Source organism: Excalfactoria chinensis, chromosome 12, assembly GCF_039878825.1.
Source record: "Excalfactoria chinensis isolate bCotChi1 chromosome 12, bCotChi1.hap2, whole genome shotgun sequence".
Lineage (NCBI taxonomy): Eukaryota > Metazoa > Chordata > Aves > Galliformes > Phasianidae > Excalfactoria > Excalfactoria chinensis.
This window is the reverse complement of record NC_092836.1, coordinates 17,576,852-17,600,664: the sequence shown is the minus strand read 5'-3', so window position 1 is coordinate 17,600,664 and position 23,813 is coordinate 17,576,852. Positions and strand designations below refer to the sequence as shown.

The following is a 23,813-nucleotide window of genomic DNA, read 5'->3' as shown; positions in this document are numbered from 1 at the left end:
ATTTGAGGACTGTGAGAGCAGGACAACTCCAGTCAGTAGGTTCTATGTTGCTCAGTTCTTTAAGGATTTTGCTTTTGTCTCAGAAACCCGGGTGCTGCGAAGGATTCTTTGGTCCAGACTGCACGCCGTGCCCAGGGGGATATACCAACCCGTGCTATGGTCGGGGAAATGTAAGTATGAAAGGTCCTGCTGTGCTGCAGTGAGAAGTTGAGTCAGGGTGGTTAGAGAGAGTAGTTTGCTTATTTCTTCTGGAGTGGCAAAGCAGGGTGTTTTTTCTTTATGGTAACAATTGTTCTGGGTAAGCATGATTCTGGATTTGTGCTCCAGGCCAAAGCCCAAAGCATTGGCCACAGAACATCTGAGGCGGATGGCAGGTACTCATCAGTGGGCATTAGCTCTTCAGCTCTGATCTGAATCATGTTGTGGCTTTTGCAGCAGCACTAAGTGGGATTCTGTACTTCTACCACCACTCTTCAAAGTGCTGTTTTTTACTGCAGCTGTCAAAAGTGCCTTCAATAAATATCAGTACCTTGGTTTTGCCTTCGTTTGCTGAGTTTCTGTGTCTTCTGCATTTTGTTTCCAGTGCAGCGATGGCATAGATGGGAATGGCAACTGCCAGTGTTTTGAAGGTTTCAAAGGAATAGCCTGCCACATCTGTTCAAACCCCAACAAACATGGCGAGAACTGCGATGAAGGTTGGTAATTCTGAGAGAGATGAGAGGAAAATGTGGGGCAAAGGTAGAGAGCAGGTTTTTGTGTATCCAGGGTTCCTTTCATGCAGGACCAGCACTATGAAGGAAGTGATGGAAATGTCATTGCAAATATCCCATCAAACAGCAGTAGAGAAAGCGTGGCTAATGGCAGTGGTAATACAGGTCTTGGAAACTGGACAAACGTAGGTGTGCAACTTTGGTGCACCCCTGTTAAAAAGAAAAGACATTTTCCTGTTAATAAGGACCTTGTCTAAGTTTGAGCCTGTCTTTAGAAGCACATATACCTCTTGAACCCAGGCAGTCCCAGAGTCTGTTCTCTGACCATGTTTTGATGGATGCCTCTCAGCTGGCACCCATCTGTTAAGAACAGGGATGGTCATTTGATGTTGCAAGGCATTGTGAAGGAAGGATGGGAATCTACAATACGCCATTGATGTGGCTTCGGGACCTTTGACAATTACTGATCTTTCTCCATATCCCTGACAGACTGTGGCTGTGTCCATGGTGTATGTGACAACAGGCCTGGCAGTGGGGGGGTGTGTCAATCCTGGTCCTGCAAGGAAGGCTATACTGGGAAATTCTGTGACAAGACCTCCAAGAACTGTGGCCCGAGTGGGCTGTCCCAGTACTGCCATCAGAATGCTGTCTGCAGCCTCAATGACACAGCAAGGTCGGTCTTTCTGACACACGCATTCAGGTGGGCGTGTTGTCACTGTATAGACATATACTGTATAGACATATGCATTCTGTTGCACAGAATTGCTCAAGTGATGCAGCCAACCTGCAACAGTAGAGATTAGGCTCTTGCTTGCTTGCAAGGCTCAAACTGTTGTTTTGTTCACTGCTGTCTTACATTTTTAAGGTGTATCTGTATGGATGGGTATGAAGGTGATGGGTTTTCCTGCCAGCCCATTGATCTGTGCAGCCAGCCGGAACGAGGAGGCTGTTCTCCAAATGTAAGTGGGGTTGGACTATCGAAGTGTGCAGAAAGTCACTGTGCACTGTGCACTGAACAGTCAGAGCAGGGATCCAGGATGCTCTGATTTGTTGGGTGCTGCTCTTGTGCCTATCTTTCCTTATCTGAAAGGTGGGGTGTAATAACAGCTCCCTCAAGACAGTCATTGTAAGAAGATCAGTCATTTGGTTGGTGGCCAAATGCAACACCCCAGGGAGGAGCTGGCTGGTTGTCCACATGTTTTGGCAGCCGCAGCAATAAGCTGCACAGGTTTTTGTTTTGTATTCCCTTTCTCCTTGTGCTCTCTTTAATGCGTTCACTCGGTAGCTTGGCTGTGAGTTCCAGCTCCTATTTCTGTAACCTCCAAAGCTGTTTAATCATCCTTTGTAAAGAGCTGTGGTTCTGCACAATGGAAACAACCACCAAATGGTCAGATTGTGTTGTGATTTCGATCCCTCTGTAAGAGGAATGCATAGAAGGAAATGGGATAGCACTGGGTACACAGTAAGTCTTTGCAGATAAGAGAGCTGCAGCCATTGTCGCCTCCGTGTCCGGGCAGAAAATTGCACTCCTCCTCTTCAGGAAATATTCTTTCTGTAATGGAAGAGCCTTATGGGGTGGCAGGGGATGCCCCAGTAGTTCTGAGCCACCTTAAACACAAATGTCCACCTTTCCAAAAACATGGGATGTTTCCAGGATCGCTATGCTGGTATCCTCTGGGCCATTTCTGGATCAGATGCTTCCAGCCCCCATCCCCGGTGCTGCAATCAGAGCTGATCATGCAGAAACTCTCCTCAGTCTGATGGAAGAGATTTGTCTCTGCATTTGCTCAGCACTCCTTCCTCTCCTCTGCTGAGCATAATGCTTTTCTCTCCCTTCTCCTGCAGGCCCTGTGCACCAGCACTGGCCCTGGCAATGCCACCTGCCAGTGCAACGTGGGCTGGACTGGAGATGGGAAGGCCTGTGTGGCAATAGACAACTGCATGCAGGAGAGCAGAGGGAACTGTCACATCAATGCTGACTGCATTTATATCGGCCCTGGTCAGGTATGGGCTGTGCTAAGCAGACTGATGGTGGGTGTATGTTTCCTAAGCTGCCCTGTGGGATTGCTGAATGAAGGTAGAAACTGGGCTGGCCAGCAGCAAAACCTGCTTGTTTGTGTGGGGCTATTTTGGGTTGCAAATGTAGATGCTCTCATAGATCTGAAATGTCTCTTTCCTGCAGAGTAAGTGTGTCTGCAAGAGAGGTTATGCTGGCGATGGCCACAACTGCGATGCAATCAACCCGTGCCTCATGGACAACGGTGGCTGCCATGACCTGGTGAGTAGCTGAAGAGGTTAGCATGGCAGTGAAGGTTCCTCTGTTACCTGTCACAGCTGTTTCCAGCCATGGCATCCAGAGTATTGCAGGAGTTGATGCTATATCACCCTACTGGCACACCTCCGAGGTGTTATAAAGATTGAATCTCTGATCTACCTAAGGAGATCCTCTGATTTTTGTGAGTTCACACAATCCAAAGCAATCAACTAAGTCTTGATGCATGAGGTATAAACTCAGTGGCACGTAAAGGCAACAGGAGGAATATGTTTGTGTGTGCTTCTTTAGCCCAGGTGTGGGAGGCTAGTGTTTGATTCCTAGGTCAGTATGACATTGCATAACCTATGTTTGCTCTCCAGTTTCTCCTTCTGCTGTGTTTGCAGGCCATGTGTGTACCCCTTGGAGGAGGGGAGAGGTCCTGTGCCTGCCCTGAAGGCTATGTTGGAGATGGCATGATATGCTATGGGGATGTTTTGAAAGTGAGTAAAGAAGAAATATCAGAGGTCTTTTTGAGGTCGGTGAGAAACGGCCTTCCTCCCCTCCCCCTTCTCTTTTCTCTGTTACCTGAGCTGACTTCTCCCAGCACCAGACAGCGCAGTTCATTTTTGCCCAAGACCACAGGGTTGCCGGTGCTACCAAGGCCAATGTGTTCAATAAATCCCTGGCAGTACTTTCCAGGCTGTTTCACCCCTGTCTGTCCTGTGCAATGCTCTCTATTCAGAAACTTTTTCGGGTCAGAGTTAAGAAGGCCCATTTTCTGCTATTAGAAATATCAAATTCCATTGTGGATTCAATCCCTGTCCCTGGTAAACAGCATCAATTGCAGACAACCTGAAAATAACTAACTTATTTAGGAATATATATATTATTCAATGGGTAGGATATACATATTTTTAATGGTTAGAGTTTGGCTTTACTTTACTGGTGTGAGGTGGGAAAGGAATGCCAAAGTCACTACTGATGGATGGGCTCCTGTCCCCTGCCCTGGGACTCCCAGTGCTGCAGCTCTGGTGCTCAGCGGAGGTAACCCTTCTGTTCTTTCTCTTTGGAAGGAGCTGGCCAGGAGTTCCCACTTTGCAGGCTTCTATGACTGGGTTAAGGTAAGAACAGCCATGGGATGCCCACATGGGTAAGCTCTGTAGAAGTAAAGTCACCGTGAACACTGCTGTTATAGGAAGAGCAACTCCAGTTTTCCTTTCCAATAGAGCAAAACAAAACAATGGTGAAGGTGAAATTGTTACCATGTAGCATGTAGAAAACTTTGGAATTTATGATGGAACAAGGCTGTGGAAACACGCAGTGATGTACAGCATCTCACTTAGCCTTTTGTTCAGCTGCATGTGCAGCTTTTGCTAGGGATAATTTCAGTCCCTCCTCTAAAAGTGATGCTGAGCTTCAGTTCAGAAAGTTTTTATGTTCAGAAGTTCAGAGTTTTAAGTTCAAAGTTCCGAAAGAGTTTATGGATTTGACTGAGGGATTTGAAAAGTAATTGAAATGTGCAAGCAGAGCTTAAAGCTGCAGGTTTCTCCTCAGCAAACAGGTGTCTGGCGTTTTGGCTAAGTTACCATTGGATTGCCAGCAGCACTCGTACCACATGGCAGGAGAGCCTGCTCTGCAAACACTGCATGCATCTTTCTGCATGTCCATCCCCCAGGACTGCAAAAGCAGGGTGGCTGTGGGTTATATTGTATGGAACAGTTGTGGTACTGGCACACCTTATTTGATCATCTTTGTGCTTTCGACAACAGAAATCTCTCTTCAGCATCCCAGCAGGAATCAATGTCACTGCCTTGGTGCCATCAGAGACAGCTATCAAAAGCTTGAACAAGAGTGAGAAAGATTTCTGGCTGACCCCCTACATGCTGCCATTTTTAGTCAGGTATGAGGAGAGTCCTGCCTTCACTTTCCTATGTTTGACAATGGTAACAAAATTGTACATGCTCAGGAAGGAGTTATGGAGACATAAACACAGAAACATGGTTAAATGCATAAAGGGCAAATAATATCGTAGGTATTTGGAATGTAACAGAGCTCAGGCAATTGGAAGTGGGTTTATTTTTTGTGTATGTGCAGGGAGAGATTTTCCCTGTCATAGGGATGTGTAAGGCCATCCTCATGACGAGTCATTCCTCGTCATTCTCACCACACGTTGCCTACTTCATGTGAGCGATGCGTGAATGTGGGGCGGGATGGCCTGATCTCCCCGTTGTTACGAACAGCACCCTCACCACTTCTTTATCTGCCTGCATTCCCTTCAGGGCCCACTTTCTTGAAGGTGTCTTCTCTGATGAAAAGCTCAAAAAGTACGACAGGCCAGAATTACCCACCCTCAACCCACGGACCAGATGGCAGATAAACACTGAGAGTGGTGTAAGAGTTTCTTCTATAATGAGCATGCGCCAGCATCAAATTAAACCTCTCAAGAACTGCTGTAACCAATGGAGAACCCGGCTGGGTCACTGGTGGATTCCGACAAAGGAATCTTCTAAGAACTGCACCCACAGTAACTGTGGGCAGCCCTGAACAATGTGTCTGGTTTGCACGTGCCTGGTGATTTCTGATGCTTCTGCTTCTCTCTGATAATTTTGCAGGTATCCACCATTCAGAATGCAAGCCTAGTTGTCAGTGACATCCCTGCCAGCAATGGCATCATTCATATACTCAGCAAGGTATGTTGGTATGTGTCACACTGTGAAGGACAGTTGTAGCAAGTTGGTGTTTGCAACATCTGAGATGGAGGCAAGGAATAATGTATGTATGGACAGCTAGAAAGAACAATAATGACAAAAATACACTTGATTGTCACAAGGTTCTGACAGATGTTTCCTGTATACTGCTGTTTTAAGTATATATATCCCTGGGACAAGTGGAAAGGGAGTTCCTCTTCTCTTGGCTAATAGAAGAGTTAAGACTTGCAGAATTGTGCCAAATGAGGCCATTTCTATTTGTTGTTTTTGCAAGCAGGGCAGAAATTATTTCCCTCAGACTCTCTTGTGCAAACTTGCTGATGAGCTTGTTTTTTTCTGCAGGTTCTGTTGCCACCTTTAGGAGACATCCCACCCAGTCCTCCGGGGCTGCAGAAACAGCTCGATGCGGTTGCCTCATTCAGCACATTCAAGAAGCTGCTAGAGGTAAGCAGCTCTATTGTGCTTGTCAGAACATGTGTCAGCAGGTGCCCAACCTACCCTTTGCAGGTGGGCCTAAACTTTGACCAGCTGGTGAGTAAAAGAAGACCGTCTGTTTCCTACCATCCCAAAGTGATCTCCTAGGGAAGATCTTTTCAGCAGCCAAAGGACTGTATACTTGCAGTTGGGTCCCTATATTATCTTATTACAATGAAAGATGAGCAATCATATGCTCATAGGAGGCAAAGAAACCTAGAGGAAAGGGTAGGCTTGTCAATAATCAAGGAACTGTGCTTAGGTTAGCCCAGGGAGCAAGCAGTCAGACACGTGGCTGAACAGAAGCTGTATCCCCATTTTTAAAGCATTTCCTCTGGTGCTATTGCCTTTGTAATTGATTTCACATGTAGTCTGGCTTCAGTAAGTACAGGCGTAATTGCTAATATCATTGTTGTGGCCTTTTTTAGCAATACCAGCTCATTGGAAAGATCGAGTCCTCTGAAAAATACACGGTCTTTGTTCCTGGAAATAATTCCATCGAGGAGTACTGCCATGCTGCCAGCGTGACACAGTTGGTAAGCAGCCCCAGCGTCTACTGCAAAATGTGCAGGGACATACGTAGTGTCATAAACTTGAGCTCAGAAAGATTTGAGTACGGAGAGGGGGAGAGTATCTGGTGCTATAAGCCAGGAGAAATGAGGCAGAGTAAAATGAGAGGGAGAGTTTCCTGTGATGTTACAAAGAGATGTGAAAAGTCTACTGTGACTCCGGGTGCAAATTTATGACTAAATTTGCATATGATGGATGGCACAAAGTACTCAGCATTCTGACACAAAGTACTCAGCATTCTGGCTGGCCATGGTATGTATGTGCCAATTTAAAACCTTTTGAAAGCCTCCAAAAAACTTCTGTGGCTTCATCCAGTGAACCATCACGGTGTGATCAGTCCTCACGTGATCAGTAGTTACTATGCTCTGCAGTCTTAATTAGCAACTAGAGAATGCTTAGGAACTCTTCTTATGCCATACCTTTGGCTGAACTGTATCTAGGAAGTCAGGAGTCCCATCATTTGATTTTTTTATTTCATTTTATTTCATTTCGTGGATTTAGGACAATGAGACAGTGCAGTTCCACGTTGTACTGGGAGAGAAACTCTTGCCAACAGATTTGAAAAGCGGAGTCCATAAGAACAGCATGTTAGGGCTCTCCTACTGGTTAATGTTCTATCAAAACAGCACCCAGGTAAGGAGGGAACACTGTTCTGCCTCTGATGCACCCACATCTGTTTTGGACACCCTCACAGTTCCAGGCTGTGGCTGCCTGTCAGTCATTGCAGAAGAGCTGAAGGTTATCATCTCAGCCCTTTCCTTCTCCTTTGCAGAAGTTTGTCAATAATGTTCCTTTGGATGGAAAATTCTTTGAGACGAGGAATGGCGTTTTAATTGGGGTTTCAAGGGTCCTCCAGATACAGAAGAATCGTTGCACCGCCAACACCACCACAATACAAAGGGTAATGATGATTTCCAGTTTGTTGGCTACAAGTTCCCCTGCAAAATACATGGGAGTCATGACCAAAGTCCAGCCTCCATCCACCCTGTGGCTTTTGGCCATCTGAAGATTGTAGTGGTCAGACTGAGGCAGAACTGCATGCAGGAACTTCAGGCTTGCAGACAGTCCTACCTAAGCTGAGAGGATCAGGAGGGCGATAATGTATTATCTTTTCTGCTTTGCTGAGTGGTGCAGTCTCATTGCAGAGTGCAGAAATAAGACCTTGTGTGGAGCCTTTGGTGGCAGCCAGGAGATGGGGATCAGGCACTGTGGTTTTTCTTCTTTCAGTGTTTTGAGTCTGGTCTCCAGATCAAAGATCTCCAGATCAAAGCCTTTCTGTCCCGGCCAGCAGCCTGTTCTGCACCATTTGTATTCCGGGAGTAGAGTCTTGCTGCTACGCAGGTAGAGGGCACACATGTGACTTGTCCTGTTCTCTGTGCCCAGTCAAGGTGCGGCAAATGTGAGAAGGGGATCAAGTGTCCTCCAGGATCGGTTCTTGTGGTGAGTCTTTGGTTCACGTGGCATCTCACAGACTGCTGATAGTGCTTTGAGGAACAGAGAGGAGTACAGTCACCATTTCATCTCTCTGCTGGCCATGAATTGCCTTGCAGCCACATCTGATTATTTTTAGGCCTCATTACTCTATGCCAAAAATTTGCCAACTACTTTTTCTCAGTATTCACGCTGACATGAGCACCACAGATCTGTCAGGTAACAAGGCAGGCCGTGTGGGCAACCTCACGCCAGGCCCAGAGGTGGCTCACTGCTCTCAGCCCACAATATCCAGGTTTCAGGGCTGTCCCTGGAAGGTAAAAAGATTAATTCCTCTGTTAAGCAGGAGCACTGCTGTATGCATCAGAACATAGACAGTCTGTCTGAGTGCCGCAGTGTCTGCTATCTGTATCTACCTTACTTACATTGGCAGGAATTTCCAGGAAGCAAGAATCTCCCTCGCTGTCAGCTGCGCTCCGGGGACATGGGCTGCCATTTCACTTGTGCGAAAGTTTCTCTGGTAAGAAAAACATTTGGTTTGGATTCATTTTGATAAAAGTGAGCAGAGCTTTAGAAACGCAGCTGTGGGAACAGCCTGCGCTGAGCTGACAGCCTGGCTGAACGTGTGCCATCGCAAGCTGAGACCGTCTGGGCATTGCTCCCCATCCTGGAGATAGAGGGCAAGGGGGAAAAAGCTAACGGAAATGTCTGTGCAGTGAGGGACTGGTCTGCTGCTCTGGCATCGTTACCTTGGGTTTCGCTGTAGAGGAAAAGAAGGAGTTGAATGTTTATAGCCAGATTTCCTAAGGAAATGAGGCATGACTGGTGGTATTTCACTTGTGCGTGTGCCCTTCTGAGTAACTGATGACTAATTGGAGCCAAACCAAAGTGAGGAACAGGTCTCACCATTACTGAACCAAAGTGCTTTCTGGCAGAGCCTCTCTCTGCTCAATGGAGTATCACAGTGATGGGACACAGGGGAAACAGGCAGGAGATAAGCTGCATGAGATGGGCATGGAGAGGAGTGTTTGTGTCACCAAATGACCAGCCGAACACATCCTTTGCATGAGGTCTTGGCAGCTGAGAGCCCCATTCTGGGAGGGGGATGTCACTCTGCCCTACCTGCATACAGCTGCCCTTCTCATTCGTTGTCAGAAGTGATGTCTGTTGCATAGTTAGAGGAGCAGAGAATCTTCCACAATAAGGCCATGAGCCTGGGGGACAAGCTTTTGCTACTTCATCTGTGCTGCAACAGACAGCTCACCCCAACCTGCTTTTCTTGGTTCCCAGAAGTCTGTCTGCTGTCCCGGCTACTACGGACACATGTGTGAGATGTGCCCAGGAAAGCCAGGCCAGTGGTGCTCCGGGAACGGGGAATGCCTGGACGGCATCGAGGGCAGCGGAGAGTGCCAATGCCTGGAAGGTTTCCATGGCACTGCTTGTGAAATGTGTGAAGTGGGCCGGTATGGAGCTGACTGCAAATCAGGTGACAGCGATGGATACTTTACAGCTCATGTTCTGCTTTTCATCCTTGAAGGAGTAACCACTGCTCTGCTGCTCATCCTGTTCCTTCCCAGTCTGCAAGGAGTAGAGATGATCTGCTCCTGGGCACTGGGATCTGGCAGCAAAGGAATAAGAGCCAATGCTCCCGTAACATTTTCTGTATGGCAGCTAGTGGCACTGGGTTAGGAACAGAGCAGACACTGAAATGGCGGTGAGATTCTGCTTCTGAGACCTGGTTGGTCTGACATCTATTCTTACCCCACAGAATGTGCTTGTGACAATGGCATATGCAACGATGGACTGCAAGGGGACGGGAGCTGCGATTGCTTTCCTGGGTGGAAGGGCCCAACCTGCCAAGAAAGTACGTGAATGTGGTGGGGCTTGTGGTGTAACGCTGCTGTTTTGACAGAGAAATCAGGGTAATCCTCTTCAGCTGCTAGAGCAATTCTGTATTAACTGAACAAGGTGACCACAGTTACGTGTGCTTGCATCCCCCAGGAGGCTTATCAGACTGTACTAACTCATTCTTGCACATCTGTGGTGTGATTTCCCCAGCAGCACATGAGCTCTAATGTTATTTGTTCTGAGTTGGCCATGGCTCCTGTTACTTGCCTGAGAAAGTGGCGGTGCCTGATTTGAAACTTCCAAAGTGCCCCAGCATGTCTGCTGGATTGCTCGTGGGCTCATTGGTTTAGGTGAGCTCAGCCTATGGTCTACAGTTCTCAGTGAATCCATCACTGTGTGGTAGTAGTAGGTTGAAGATGGTTCTTCTGGGGCTTGGGATCATGACTCCCTAAGTCCTATGGGATTTGCACCCTGAGCTTGAGTGTGTACTCAACACTTGAGTGTGACATCAAATGTTTGAGGAACATTTAGAAATGGAAACTGAGTAGAGCTGTCCTATTCATCTAAATGATGTAAAGTATAAAACAAAACCACGTTTTACTTTGAATGGAGCAAATCCAAAGGTCTTGATATGAATGGAATAACAAGACTTCAGTCCTTGCTTCACTCCTGGCAGTTTTGAGCCCCATCACCAATCACGGATGACAGGGAGTATGTTTGGAAGGAGCTGTGCTGTAGATGGCAGAAACATCCTCAGCGAGTGCTGTACTGAAAACGCCAAGTCACGTTTGTGCTTTCTCTTGCAGGAATTGAGGTGGACTTATGCAATAGCACTTGCCATCAGATGGCTAAGTAAGTACAGCCATGGGGCTGGCTCGTTCTGAAACCCATTCTTGGTTATGCTTTATCGAATAGTGATTCTGTGTGTCAAGTATCACAGGGCTTGGAGGCAGTTTCTGCTCTTTTATCATGCATAACTGTCAGTTTCATTCTTCAGTCTTTCTGGTGCTAAGCCCCATCCACTTTCCCTTAAGGTTTTGTTTGTTTGAACACAAAATCCTTCCAAACAGATTCCATGTGTGTGGATGAGAGAAAGCAGAGACTCCAAGCAGCTCCAAGCCTGCCCTTAGTCATGCAGCAAAGCACACCACTGACAGGCCCTCTCTGTTTCTCTTGCCACCCCCCCATCCCCCCCCCCCCCCCCCCCAAAGAATTCTGTGGGCTGATGAGTTTTAAAGGAACCCTTGCTGCCTTCTCCATCCATTACCTGCTCTCCCATGTTGTGGCCCTGGGACACAGCCCCCTGCATGGCACCATGCTGAAGCATTTTCCTGCTGACCAAGCAAATCAGAAGATGTCCTCAGTGATTATTTTTCTCTGTCCTGTTTCAGCTGCCTGAATGCCTCTGCAGATTCCCCACCTGTGTGTGTCTGCTCTGCTGGATACACGGGGAATGGGACACACTGTGAAGGTATGTCAGATGTCAGACGTGGCCAAGATTTAAACCTTGCCAACATCTGTAGAGTGTGCACATATGGAGGTTTTGCAAGAGAGAGAAAAAGGCAGGCAGGTGTAGCAGGGCAGTTCTTACTCCTTATGGAGAGGAATGCACAAGCAGATTGTACTTGTTCACGTGCAACAGCAACAGTGACAAAGCTACAGCAGTTTTGGCCATTAATCCCTGTAATATGAATGCTTTGATTCCCTAAAATGTCACACTCCTCGTATTGTTGGCCATGCTGAAATCAGGAAGAAGCAGCTGTGCCAAAAAGCCTTAGGATTTCAGGGTGCTGCTCCGGAGCTGCCTGCATATCTGACTGTGTCAAATACGAGCTGACAACAGTAGCAATATTGTAGCTCAGATCAATAATATTGTAGCAGAGAAATCAAAACACTTGTAGATGTTGTCGTTCCTTTCCAGCACTGCCCTGTTTGGAAAATGACTGAAAGGCAAAACGTGAGCTCACTTGTACGTGGTGCAGGAAAGGACTTTCTGCTGGACTAATAATTGGTCATCTGTCAGCAAACATGATGGAAAGGCTTCTTAGTCCCATGTGGGGTTTGCTTGAGCTCAGCACGACTTCTGAACTGCCCTCTGACCCAGAGAGTTTCATTGAGAAAGAGAGGGATTTTAATAAGACGATGTGATTTTTGTTAAGATGAATGATCATTCTGGCCCTGTTTATCTTCCCTAGATTCTCTAAGTTGGTTCTGCTTCTTTTGTTTGCCATGACAGAAATAGATCCATGCACTATTGATCACGGTGGCTGCTCCATACATGCTGTGTGTACTAAAGTGTCCCCAGGAGAGAGAACCTGTGTCTGCAAGGAAGGCTATGCTGGTGATGGGACACTCTGCAGGGGTGAGTGATCGATTCACGTGTTGGTGATGGTGGCAGGACATGGCTCATGCAAAAGGGAAATTCAGACAAAACACATTGACATTTCAGATCAAATCTGTCTGTTCATGCAGACATTGTTTCAGGGTCAGTAATCAGTGGCTGATCTTGATTCAACCGTTTCTGCCTTTTGATGGGGTGCGTGCACACATTTCTGTGTGTACATACGGACCTGCAGGGGTGTGCTCAGAACCTCCCCAGGTCCTGAGGAGTGATGTGGTCTCTGCTGCCCTGGAATGGTGCCACCCGGAGGCATGCAGAGGGCCCTGGCTGCCCTCAGCGCCTGTCTCACTGGCCAGCCAATGTTCTGTGGTGCTCCGAGGTGAGGCTGGAGCTGCAGGACAGTCCAGCCCTCTTCTGTCCTTCCAAGCACGCTCAGATGGACATGGCGTTTTCAGGGGGCAAGTTCATCACGGCTTGAAGACCCACGTGTGGCAAGAATCAAACTTGCATTTCTTGCCTGTTCCTTTGCTTTTGCAAGTTACTTTGCCATGAGGGTGTTTCTGAAGCTGGGGCAGTCCTCCCTGTCACCAGTACCTCTTTGGGCAGCCCTCAGCAATAACGTGGCCTTATTGTTTTGCTGCAGAAATTGATCTTTGTCTTGAAAGCAGTGGGGAATGCCACGCCAACGCAGAGTGTGTTAAAACAGGCCCGGGGAAGGTGAGTAATAAGATGGATGTCAGGGCAGCGTTACTAAGTAAGTTGGCACAGATGTGTCACTCTCCCAAAGACCGTCCTTTCCATGGCAATGCTGGCATTGTAATTATTGCTTTCCACAAAGAACAGTTGCCTGGGGAGGACATGGAAAGGCTGCTGTTTCCTCCAGAGCAGATACTTTCTGTTGACCAGAGGTTGGAGGTAGTCTCAGGTTACGGTTGTTGACACAAACGTGACTTCGTGAAGGAATGGAGTGTGGGGCAGATGTTACAGCACGTTTTCCATCCAGTTTAGCCATTGTGTGTTTTCTTTGCTGCACACAAGTTTCAGACGAAGCACATGTTTTCCCTCCAGGTTGCCTGTAACTGCCTTCCTGGTTACAGTGGAGATGGTGTGAGACGATGCAACCCCATCAACTTGTGTGAACAGGTTGGTCTGCATTTTCCTATTCCCAGCATGAAGGTCACAGCCTCGAAGCATTCCTTTACCCAACAATTAAAAGCAAAGACTGGCCTGACATGTTTGTTTGGAGCCAGCTGTCTTGCCTTTTTACACATAAGGAATCTCATGGAGTCTTTGGTTTCTATTGCTTCTCACAGTGACCTGCAAGTATCTCAGCCACATGGCACTGGGATGGGGGTGTCCCTCTTTTGGGACAAGCAGTGCAGGAAGAGTAGCATAGAGTGGAAGGCACGTGGGCTTGTTTCTCAGCATCCATTTAAGTATGGAATGTGCTCAAAACTGGAAGTGTAAGCCTTTCACTTTTCTTGCTAGAACAACGGAGGCTGTAGTCCCTTTGGGCTCTGCAAATACACAGGCCCCGGCACTCGAAACTGCTCCTGCTCTTGGCACAGCGTTGGAGATGGCTTCACCTGCCGTGGTAAAGTATATCAGGTGAGAATCTTGCACAGCATCTTTTGTGTTCGAGCCTCCTGCCCCACAGCAAACCTCCCTCTGACCACGAGCTGCAGGTCTGTAGTCTCATATCACCATGTGAGAATGGTGTAGGAGGGAAGGTAGATTTGGGGTTCTGACTTGAGGTGACAATTGCAGTAAAGCAACCTTGCTCCAAAGGGAGCCGCGATGTGAACACTTGCTGTTCTGTTGACGGCCATGGCCATGCCTCCAATCGTGTCATGGTTTCTAAATGCGACAAGCAAACCTTTCCCTGGTAAATCCACTTCTCCCAGTCTGTCGACAGGTGACCCTGGTGAGCATGCCAGCACGTGGGATCCAGGCTAGAGGGAGGCATGACCAGGACTCTCTCCAGCTCTGTTGCCAACTCAGTGGCTGTGCTTGGGCAAACTGGTGACCTTTTTGGTAGAAGCAAACAAAAAACTGTCAGAAATGAACAGTTGTCATGCCCACAACAGAGACAGGAGAAAAGAGAGCGGCTCAATTTTGTGCTGTTGCTCTGCTGCATTGTGCAGAGTTTGCCTTGCTAGACCTCTGTCTGCCACTTGGGGCAGCATCCCAGAGCTGCTGGTGGCAGCATACCGAGGTTAAGGTGGATGTTCTGTAAAGCCCCATGAGCAGTCCCTGCAGAAGCAGGCAGCTTTCCATCCTCAACAGCCCCCGCTCTCTTCATCTTGCAGCATCTCTGATGTGAATGGTCAGGCAGACATCATAGCATGCTTTGTAATCTCCATGTCCTCCATGCCCACAGTGCTGACAGGGGAGGGAGGGCAAGGTGGCTCTGATGTCCAGAGAACCGGTGTCTTACCAGAGTGGAAGAGTGACTTGGAGGGGAAGGGGCAGGTCATAGTGCTGGCTATGGAAGGAGCTCTGCTAACACCAGCTGTTTCTCTTTGTTTAAGGAGCTTGCAAGGATAGAAGATGCATTTGTGTTCTTTAAGATGATACTGGTCAGTGACAAATGGCTTTGCCTCCGCCTGTAATTTTCACCAAGTATTTTCTGCAAAGAGCCTTGCTAACTGGAACTGTGTTTGCTGTTTGTTGTCCCACAAATGCTTCCTGGCCACAGGCAGAAAAAAACAAGGAGCTCAGTGGGGCAGGACCCTTCACTGTCTTCGTCCCACGGGCAGACTTCATAGGAAACTCTACAACGGTGAGTGTCCTCCCATCCCAGACACCCTCAGGTTTGGCAAGCTCCAATCACTGCAATGTCTTCAAGCAATGGGGTTGCACCAAAGAGCATTAAATGCATCCTCCATTCTCCATCAGTGTGAGGTTTGAAAGCCTCTCTGCTCCCAGTCTGGGCAAGGTTGGGCATGGCTCCTGCTGTAAGGAAATGCTTGCTGGAGGCCTTGTCTTATAGTCTTCAGAGACGCTGCCAAATCAGTGAAGTGCAGTGATTTTCATTGCCCGTGGCTATGAGGGGCTGCTAACAGCAAGGCTTTAGAGTATCTGCTATGACGACAGATAACTATTTCTTCCTACCATGTGCCCCACACCTCAAGTCCTGTCTTTATTCCCATGCACCATACTCCCAGTAAAGGAACAAATCCCAAGAACTGCGTATCACAGGCATTCCTTGCTCATGGACAGTGTGCTCGTATGTTCTTGAGTTAGGCAACCTTTGTGATGTTGATTGAAATTTCCCCATCATTCCTGTTTTCTCTCTGTAGTTTGAGGAATGGAAAAGCAGAGGTCTCCTCCAGGAGCTGCTTCGCTACCACATGGTGGGATGCCAGAAATTGCTGCTGAGTGACCTGGAATCCCAGGAGTCCCTTACATCTTTATCTGGCCACACGATAAAGATCACTGTGAAAGAGGTATTTCTCTGCCACCATTCCCTTCCCTGTCCCGCTTGACGGGTTGTCACTTTTGCTGTCATTTGAAGGCCCACGGATGGCTCAGAGGGCAGCGCTCTGTGGGAGCACTTCTTTACATCCCTTCTCTCTCAGAATAGCATCTATCTCAATGACGAAGCCAAAGTGGTCGCAAGTGACATCGTCGGCATGAATGGGGTCATTCATTTCATCGACAAGATCCTCATTCCAAGGGAGCTGGTGAGCCGTAACGTTTCCTCACAGATCTCACAGGTAAGTCTGAGGCCCAAAGAACTGCTGGGGTAAAGACAGGGTTGGGATCTTCCTCCCAACAGCTCCGACACTGCTGCCCTGATAAGCCCTCTCCCCACCCCATGAGTGCTGCTCCCTCCTGCTCCAAGCTGTGCAGGTGATGTCTGAGCACACAGGTCTGGCTTGTGAAGGTGACAGCATTTGTGGCACAGTGATATCTGGGACAGAATATGATCAGACAACAGTACAGAGTGTGGGGAGGAAGCTCATCTCTGATGCAAACCATCACAGTCCTATTCCAGTGCAAAGATTGCATGCCAGTGTCTGTCTGACACACCTGAAACAAGCACTAACAGCGTACAGCTGCTGGATTTTACAGTAAACAGCACCTTATGTACAGCACGGTGAAAACCATCCCAGCTCCCACCATTGCAGTCTGACCTGCATGAATCAGAAAAGCAGTGGGTGCTGCATTCTAGCACTCGGAAGGCCAAATCCCTGGCGTGGCCACAAGGAGATGAATGCATTGTGTTCACCTGCTGTGACTGTTAACTGCCTGGCTCCAGCAGATCCAGTCCTGGCAGCACTTGGTGACAGTTTTCCTTCCCTCTGCAGCTGAACATTACAGAAGCAGCAGAGACCTTTGGGTACACCATCTATAGCAAGCTGCTGAAGGTGAGCCCTTGCCTCCTGGGGAGCTGCTGTGTACACGTGAGCATTCCATTTTGGCCTGTGAATTGTTCTTCATATCCCTTCTTGTATTGGACAGGATGCGGAGCTGCTGCCGCTGATCAGTAACCCCCTGCACAGACCCTTCACCATGCTGTGGCCGACAGATGCTGCATTTAATGCCCTCCCAGAGAAAAGGCAGGAGTGGCTGTACCACAGGGAGCACCGGGGCATGCTGGCCTCCTACCTCAAGGCACACATGATCAGAGACACAAAGGTAAATGTAACAGCAAGTAGGTTGGTGCCTCGCAGGTCACACACCTGCCTATGGCTGCACCAGAGCGACCTTGCCCAATATTTTGCCATGTAGAACATGCAGCATATCAGCTGCATATCAGCTGCATATCAGCTACGTTGGGAAGAGCAGGTCCTGTTTGAGTGTATGCGGCACTCCATCACAATCCTCTGGTGCAGCATGGCTGAGCTGAACCCTTTGTGAACAAGCTGCAGGGAGGCCACATCTCACCCAGCAGGCAGCACATGGCTCACACGAGCTCTTCTCTATGGGGACAATGCATGAAGCTGGGCCAGGTCTGCCTGCACACTCTGGTCCCTTACTGCTCAGGACACCAGGACTAACCATTACACCATTCCTCCTACACCAGCATGGTGTGCTGCCACCTCACACCTCTTCAGTGTGGATTCTGGCCCTGTCCCTGGCCAGGCAGCACTCCTTTCTTGAAATGCCAACTGTCAGCTTTGCCTGCCTCTCCTGGCATTCAAGGCTGGGCTGGATGGGGCTGTGAGCAACCTGGGCTGGAGGGAGGTGTCCCTGCCTACAGCAGGGCGTTCGAACTACATGATCTTAAAGGTCCCTTCCAACCCAACCCATCCTATGATTCTGTGATTCTATGTTGATCACTTTTCCTTCTTAGATTGTTGCTGGTAACATGCCCCAGGTCGAGTCCATACGGACCATGCATGGCTCCACCATCTCGTTCCGCTGCAGCAGAACCCACGTGGTACGTGAAGGAGGTGCTTGGTCCCACTTTGCTGTGGGCAGCAGATGCTCAGACACCAGTGGGAGGGGAAGATGGAGAAAGGCTGCCCCCAGCTGGGATGCCCCATTGCCATGGCTGCAGCTGGGCTTAGGCTCAGAGACCAGCCAGCAGGAGAGGGTAGAGGCACACGGGCCCTGCAGATGCACACAGTGACGGTCTGATTGCTGCACCAACCTGCTGCTGCCATGACCTGGAAAGACCATTTCTTAAAAGAGGTGGCTGTGAAAAACAACATTTGGGTGGTTAAGGACGTGAGCATGGAGGTTGTGAAGAGTTCTTGGGGTGATTGAGAAATGGCAGCCAGAATGGACAGTGTGGTGCAGTCAGGGTGCAGGATGTGCCAGGATCACGAGGTGCTTCCTTCCTTTGGCAGGGAGAGCTTCTGGTGGGAAATGGTGATGCTATAATCATCCAGAGGCACATGGAGTTCAATGGGGGCATTGCTTACGGCATCGACAGGCTGTTAGAGCCACCAGATCTGGGATCTCGCTGCGACGAGTTCATCTCTGTAGAGCTGCGGGTGAGCACTTGGGGTGATGCTGATGAGGATCCGTGCTGGCTGCTGAGCCCTTGTCAGCAAGGAGGGGCGCTGGGAGCCCGCTGCTCCTCCTCGCAGAGCTCCCTGCAGCCGAGCAGCAGAACCCATACTGAGTGGCTGTGGGGTTTCTTTCTCCCTCCACAGGGATCGATGCAGAGCTGTGGACCCTGTGGCTTTGAGCCGCCCTGCCCTGCTGGCTCAGTGCAACGGGTAAAGCTCCCACCTTTGGCACCCAGGCAGCCTGCTGAGGGCTGCTGACAACAACCCCCGCGTGTCTTAGCAGCATTGTGAAGGCTCACACGTGTGTGCTGAGCTCTGGGCTCATCCGTGCCATTGGGTGGAGCAGGGTGGGTCAAGCAGCACGGCTCTGGGGACCACAGCCTGGTCAGACCCTGTGTGGGTGGCAGCGGGTAACAGGCCCAGCTCCATCCCTGGAGCAGCACAGGGCAGCCTCGTGGGGTCCTCAGGGCCAAAGAACTCTGCCTGGCTGCTTGGGGGGGGGGAAGGGTTAAAAATGTCCTGGCAGGAGCATCTCCTGTACTGCTGCTCTGTCAGCCCTCGGCTCCTTTGACACCAACCCCACACTAGGGAGCCTCCATTACTGGTTGTGGGGGTGGGCACGGGGCAGGGGAGGGTCGAGGCGAGGCGGCGGAAGGGGCGTGATTCCAGCGATCAATGTGGCCAACTGTGCTGTGCCTGTTTCCTCGCAGGGGGGAACCTGGGGCTGCCACTATTTCGAAAGCCAACTGTTCAGGAACACGTTCCTGTTTCACCATAACCACCCATTGCGGCCGTCCTGGTCTTCCTCCCCGTGGGAACCCTTCAGAAGACACTTCTCTTCCAGGGAGCCTCTGAAACGAGGCTGCAGGAGGAACTGCGTTTCCACCCAGTGGGTCCCGCAGTGCTGCGCCAACCACTACGGCCGCGACTGCCAGGGTAAGGCAGCGTGCGTGGATCCCCGGCGGCTGCGGGGCGGGGGAGCAGCGCCCAGGCAGAGAGCAACACCTAGTGATGGGGAACGTGCGAGCTCGGAACAGGGCATTCCTTTGGAGAAAGCCCCGGAGCCGTGGGCAGCTGAGGGCAGCTGGGTGCCGTGGGCAGTCGCGCTGCTTGTCCCTCCGCCTCCAGCACGCAGCCCAGCTGGCTGTAGGTTCTGTGCTTCCCACACGGCAGCTCCTGGCTGGCTCAGTCCAGCCTGGACACACACCGACCTTCTTCTTTAAGCCCCGTCCCCAGGTTGTGGGCTGTCCCAGCCCGCTGACCGTGCCACTCGTGGCGGTGTGTGTCCGCTCCGTGCGAGCCGTGCTGCCCCATAGCGGGGCCGCGCATCAGCACAGCCTCACGGAAGTCCTCGCCCGCAGCCTGCCCGGGGGGGCTCGAGGCGCCGTGTGGGAACCGTGGGACCTGCGATGACAAAATCAGCGGCTCGGGGCGGTGCAACTGCAGCCAGGCCTTCATCGGGACCAGCTGTGAGCTGTGTGCGCCGGGCAGATATGGACCCCAGTGCCAAGGTACGGGGAGCCCAGGGAGGCTGCAGCAGTGCCTTGGTGTAGAGGGGGCTGCGGGGTGGAGGGGGATGGCTGGGTGAGCACAGGAATCAGTGTGGAACTCCTGCCCCAGTGCAGTGACGTGCAGGGGACACACAGAGCTCGCTACAGGCCAGCTGGTGCTCTGGCCGTGGTTTCTAGAAGGCCCTGGCTTCAGTGGTCCCTCCTGGTTTGCCAGTTTGGGAGTCTGGTGGGATGGAGGTCCTGGGGAGCATCCAGCACAGGGAGGGAAGGGAGCCCTGAGTGGAGGAGCTGCTGCGTCCCCTGGAACAGAGCAGGGCAGAGGGCGCTGAGCAACGGCAGCTTTGGGTGGTTCCCTCCTGCGTGGGACCGTGTGGAGCAGACAGTTGGGACTGGGGGCAGAGGGACGAGTGTGTCCTGCCACACTGCTGTCTGTGGCCCTTCCTGCCACCGCAGCAGAGCAGTGACAGCAGTGCTCCTGTCCCTCAGAGTGTAATTGCACCGAGCACGGTGTGTGCAACGGAGGGCTGCACGGCGATGGCTTTTGCTTCTGTGCCGAGGGCTGGACTGGAGAGCGCTGCGAAGTCCGCCTGGGTGAGCGCTGCCAACCCCTGTCCTTCCCCACGCGGCCCAGGGCTGGGCACAGCGGCCTCGTCCCCTGACTGACCTCCAGAGGGGCTCTGGGGCTGCAGCTGTCCCACACCGCAGCCCTTGGAGCACACCGTGGCTCTCTGATCCACACTCTGGTTTCAGCCATGAAGCCCACCTGCTCGCCGCCGTGCCACCCCCAGGCCTCCTGCCGCGCCGGCAACCTCTGCGAATGTGATGTGCACTATGAAGGGGATGGCAGAACCTGCACAGGTGGGGGCCATGGGCTCAGCACAACTCTATGGGGTAGGCCGTGCTGGGGTGGTGTGCAGGGCAGAACGGTGCTCTGGTGATGGCAATGCTATTTTCCATGCAGCCATTGACATGTGTAGCCAGGACAATGGTGGCTGTGCCACGCACGCCGCCTGCACGCAGCTCGGTGTCAACGTCTCCTGCACCTGTGCTGCGGGGTATTGGGGCGACGGCTACGCCTGCGAGCCCATCGACCGCTGCGCTGACGGCAGGAATGGGGACTGCAGCGAGCACGCACACTGCATCAGCACCGGGCCGGTGAGCACAGCACACATGGGACAGCATCCCTGCCATGCAGACCCCACACCCGCTGGGCTCAGGCCCGCACAGTGCATGGGTCCAAGCTTCTGCTGGTGTCACGCTGGGGCCATTTCTCCCCCCACCTGAGGAACACAGCTGCTCACTGTGGGGCAGGTGGGGCTGGGCCTGTGATGCAGTGCTGGAACCACGTGTCACATCCCTGCAGCTCAGCTGTGCGGGAAGCTGGATCTGTGCGATGCTTTGGGGGGTTTCCCTGTGGCTGGATGCAGGGCTGGGACAGAGGCTGCCAGCCCATGGAGGCCACACGCTTTGCTGCAGCTCTGCACAGCTGTGGCAATGCTCCAGGCCCGCAGGAGTGCAGCTCATCAGCTGCTGCTTGCACGATGGCCAGCACCGTCCTTCCTCTGTGCTGCAGAACAAGCGGCGCTGCGAGTGCAAGAGGGGCTACATCGGCGATGGGATCCAGTGCCTGGAGGAGGCTGTGCCGCCAACGGACCGGTGCCTGGACAGCAACGGTCAATGCCACCGGGAGGCCATCTGCACCGACCTGCACTTCCACGGTGAGCGCCTGCGGGGCCACAGATGGGTGCAGGCCAGGGTGGTGCGGGGCTGGTGCTGGGCCAGTGCTGTTCTGATGCTCCATGGCTCCATTTTGCAGATAAGACCATGGGTGTTTTCCATCTGCAGTCACCCCGAAAGAAGTACGACTTCACCTACGTGCAGGCGCAGGAGGCGTGTGCTGCAGAGGGGGCTGCCCTGGCCACGTTCCAGCAGCTGGCGGCCGCGCAGCAGGTGGGGAGCAGCAGAGCAACGGGCCACATGCTGCCCCCAGCCAGAGGCTGCCCGTGCCGCTGGGCTCTTCCTCAGCCCCCCAGCAGCCTTCACCACCTTCCCTTTCAAGGCCCACTCAGCAGCGGGGTCTGGGGCGCTGGGGAGAGCATCTCACAGCCAGGAAACTGAGGCTCCCTGGTGACATCAGGGAGGCTCAGCCCTTTGGGTGGCAGGAGGCTGCGACGTGGGGCTACGCAGCCATCGCAGAGATCCCGACCCCGGCCCCTGATGCTCCGCTTCCCCGCAGATGGGGTTCCACCTGTGCCTGGTGGGGTGGATGGACAACGGCACCGCCGGTTACCCCACGGCCTTCCCCACCCCGAGCTGCGGCTCCAACCACGTGGGCATCGTGGATTACGGCCCCCGGAGCAACCTCAGCGAGACCTGGGACGCGTTCTGCTACCGCGAGAAGGGTGAGCGGGGCGGGCAGGGGGCTGCGGGCGGTGCCGGGAGGGACGCGCCGGGGCGGGTGGGGGGCGGTGGGCGGCCGGGGCGGGTTCCGGAGCCCTGCGAGGCGCATCGCGGCGTTCCCTTGCAGACGTGACGTGCGCGTGCCCCGACGGCTTCGTGGGGGACGGCACGTGGTGCCGCGGCCGCCTGCCCGACGTGCTGGCCGAGGACTCGCGGTTCTCCACCTTCTACTCCGTAAGCGGCGCGCCGGGAGCGGGGCCGTGGCGGGGCCGGCCCGGTCCGCCCGCAGCGCTGACGAGGGGATCCTTAACAGCTGCTGCTCGCTTATGCCAACGGCTCGGCGGAAGGGCGGCAGTTTCTCGCCTATTTGTCCGACGGCTCCGCTCCCAAAACGCTTTTCGTTCCCGCGAATTCCGGCTTCGCGGAGAATGAGGTACGTGGCCGCGGGGCGGGCTCGGTTCCCGGGGGGGGGCGGCGGGGCCACGTGCGGCCCCCGGCTCCGTCCGAGCCGTCCCGCTCCCCGCAGACGCTGTCGGGGGAGGAGCTGCAGCTGCACGTCTCGGCTCTGCTGCTCTTCAGCTTCGACCTCACCGAGGGAACCGCCGTCCCGTCCCGGGCGGGGCGCGACCTCCGCGTGTCCGCCCTCCCGCCGGGCAACGGCACCGCGCGCTCCGTACGTCCGGCCTCGGCGAGGTCGCCCCCTTTTACCCCCCCGCGCTGCGGTCCGGGCCTTGGGCTGCACGCTGCCGCGCTGTTCGCCGCCGCAGGAAACCACGCGGATCAACGACTCTGCCGTCGTGGAGTGGGACATCGCGGCCGCCAACGGCGTCATCCACGTCCTCGCCGAACCGCTGAGGCTGCCCCCGCCCGCGGCGCAGCTCGAGCAGGCGAGTGGGGGAGGCGCGGAGCGACCGCCACCCCCCGTTTTCCCCCCTTTCCCCCCCTTTTCCCCCCCCCCGTTCCGCCGTGACGCGCCGCTTCCCCGCAGGTGGGCGGAGGGTCCCGCGCTGCCGGCGCTGCCGCGGGAGCTGTGGCGGCGCTGTGCGTGGCGCTGGCGGGAGCGGCCGCCGCGGGAACCGCGTATTGCGTGAAACGGCACCGACGGGACGGACAGTTCGGGTACCGGCAGGTGCGGGAACGGCGGGGCCGCGGGACGGTCCCGGAGGGGCGGGGCGGGAGCTGAGCAAAGCCACGCCCATAACCACGCCCACAAACACATCCCCGCCCATCCAGGCCGACCTGCGCGAGGACGACGACGAGGAGGAGGAGGAGCGTCCGCGGGGGAAGGCGGAGCCGCGCGCCTCCAGGCCCCGCCCCCAGCGCCCATTGGTCGCCATCCCCAACCCGCTGTATGGAGGACACGACTACGAGCCGCTGCAGGTGAGCGCCGCCCGCCCCGCTGACGTTCTATTGACGGGCTGTTGTGTTGGGCTGTTGTGTTGGGCTGTTCTATTGACGGGCTGCTCTGTTTTCCGCTGACGGGCTGTTCCCGCAGGACTCGCTGCTGTCCGACCCCTCGCGCCCCGCCGAGCTGCTCTGACGGACCGGCCGGGAGGACCAATAAAGAGCTCCGCCCCCCAGCGCCGCTCCGCTCCTTCCC

General features: G+C 52.9%; 1 protein-coding gene across 2 annotated transcripts in view; it reads left to right on the top strand.

Annotated features, from left to right (window-relative positions):
* The window catches only part of STAB1 (stabilin 1), a 41,961-nt gene extending 18,148 nt beyond the window's left edge, over positions 1-23,813 (top strand). For both annotated transcript variants that reach the window (XM_072347486.1, XM_072347485.1), the window contains 49 exons: positions 84-170; positions 584-695; positions 1,200-1,383; positions 1,576-1,669; positions 2,556-2,714; positions 2,893-2,988; positions 3,369-3,464; positions 4,038-4,085; positions 4,734-4,864; positions 5,244-5,355; positions 5,577-5,654; positions 6,015-6,116; positions 6,575-6,682; positions 7,218-7,349; positions 7,489-7,617; positions 8,100-8,156; positions 8,581-8,667; positions 9,438-9,633; positions 9,916-10,011; positions 10,802-10,847; positions 11,387-11,466; positions 12,232-12,357; positions 12,980-13,053; positions 13,405-13,479; positions 13,825-13,944; positions 14,868-14,915; positions 15,035-15,118; positions 15,639-15,785; positions 15,918-16,055; positions 16,650-16,709; positions 16,804-16,980; positions 17,639-17,725; positions 18,138-18,284; positions 18,447-18,512; positions 19,013-19,238; positions 19,664-19,813; positions 20,300-20,404; positions 20,564-20,671; positions 20,775-20,968; positions 21,387-21,531; positions 21,630-21,763; positions 22,050-22,215; positions 22,341-22,447; positions 22,527-22,646; positions 22,740-22,886; positions 22,981-23,100; positions 23,202-23,342; positions 23,447-23,593; positions 23,709-23,813. In XM_072347486.1, coding sequence (XP_072203587.1) covers positions 84-170; positions 584-695; positions 1,200-1,383; positions 1,576-1,669; positions 2,556-2,714; positions 2,893-2,988; positions 3,369-3,464; positions 4,038-4,085; positions 4,734-4,864; positions 5,244-5,355; positions 5,577-5,654; positions 6,015-6,116; positions 6,575-6,682; positions 7,218-7,349; positions 7,489-7,617; positions 8,100-8,156; positions 8,581-8,667; positions 9,438-9,633; positions 9,916-10,011; positions 10,802-10,847; positions 11,387-11,466; positions 12,232-12,357; positions 12,980-13,053; positions 13,405-13,479; positions 13,825-13,944; positions 14,868-14,915; positions 15,035-15,118; positions 15,639-15,785; positions 15,918-16,055; positions 16,650-16,709; positions 16,804-16,980; positions 17,639-17,725; positions 18,138-18,284; positions 18,447-18,512; positions 19,013-19,238; positions 19,664-19,813; positions 20,300-20,404; positions 20,564-20,671; positions 20,775-20,968; positions 21,387-21,531; positions 21,630-21,763; positions 22,050-22,215; positions 22,341-22,447; positions 22,527-22,646; positions 22,740-22,886; positions 22,981-23,100; positions 23,202-23,342; positions 23,447-23,593; positions 23,709-23,753 — 5,634 coding nt within the window. In that variant the 3' untranslated portion in view covers positions 23,754-23,813. The remainder of the gene's footprint in view (positions 1-83; positions 171-583; positions 696-1,199; positions 1,384-1,575; positions 1,670-2,555; positions 2,715-2,892; positions 2,989-3,368; positions 3,465-4,037; positions 4,086-4,733; positions 4,865-5,243; positions 5,356-5,576; positions 5,655-6,014; positions 6,117-6,574; positions 6,683-7,217; positions 7,350-7,488; positions 7,618-8,099; positions 8,157-8,580; positions 8,668-9,437; positions 9,634-9,915; positions 10,012-10,801; positions 10,848-11,386; positions 11,467-12,231; positions 12,358-12,979; positions 13,054-13,404; positions 13,480-13,824; positions 13,945-14,867; positions 14,916-15,034; positions 15,119-15,638; positions 15,786-15,917; positions 16,056-16,649; positions 16,710-16,803; positions 16,981-17,638; positions 17,726-18,137; positions 18,285-18,446; positions 18,513-19,012; positions 19,239-19,663; positions 19,814-20,299; positions 20,405-20,563; positions 20,672-20,774; positions 20,969-21,386; positions 21,532-21,629; positions 21,764-22,049; positions 22,216-22,340; positions 22,448-22,526; positions 22,647-22,739; positions 22,887-22,980; positions 23,101-23,201; positions 23,343-23,446; positions 23,594-23,708) is intronic.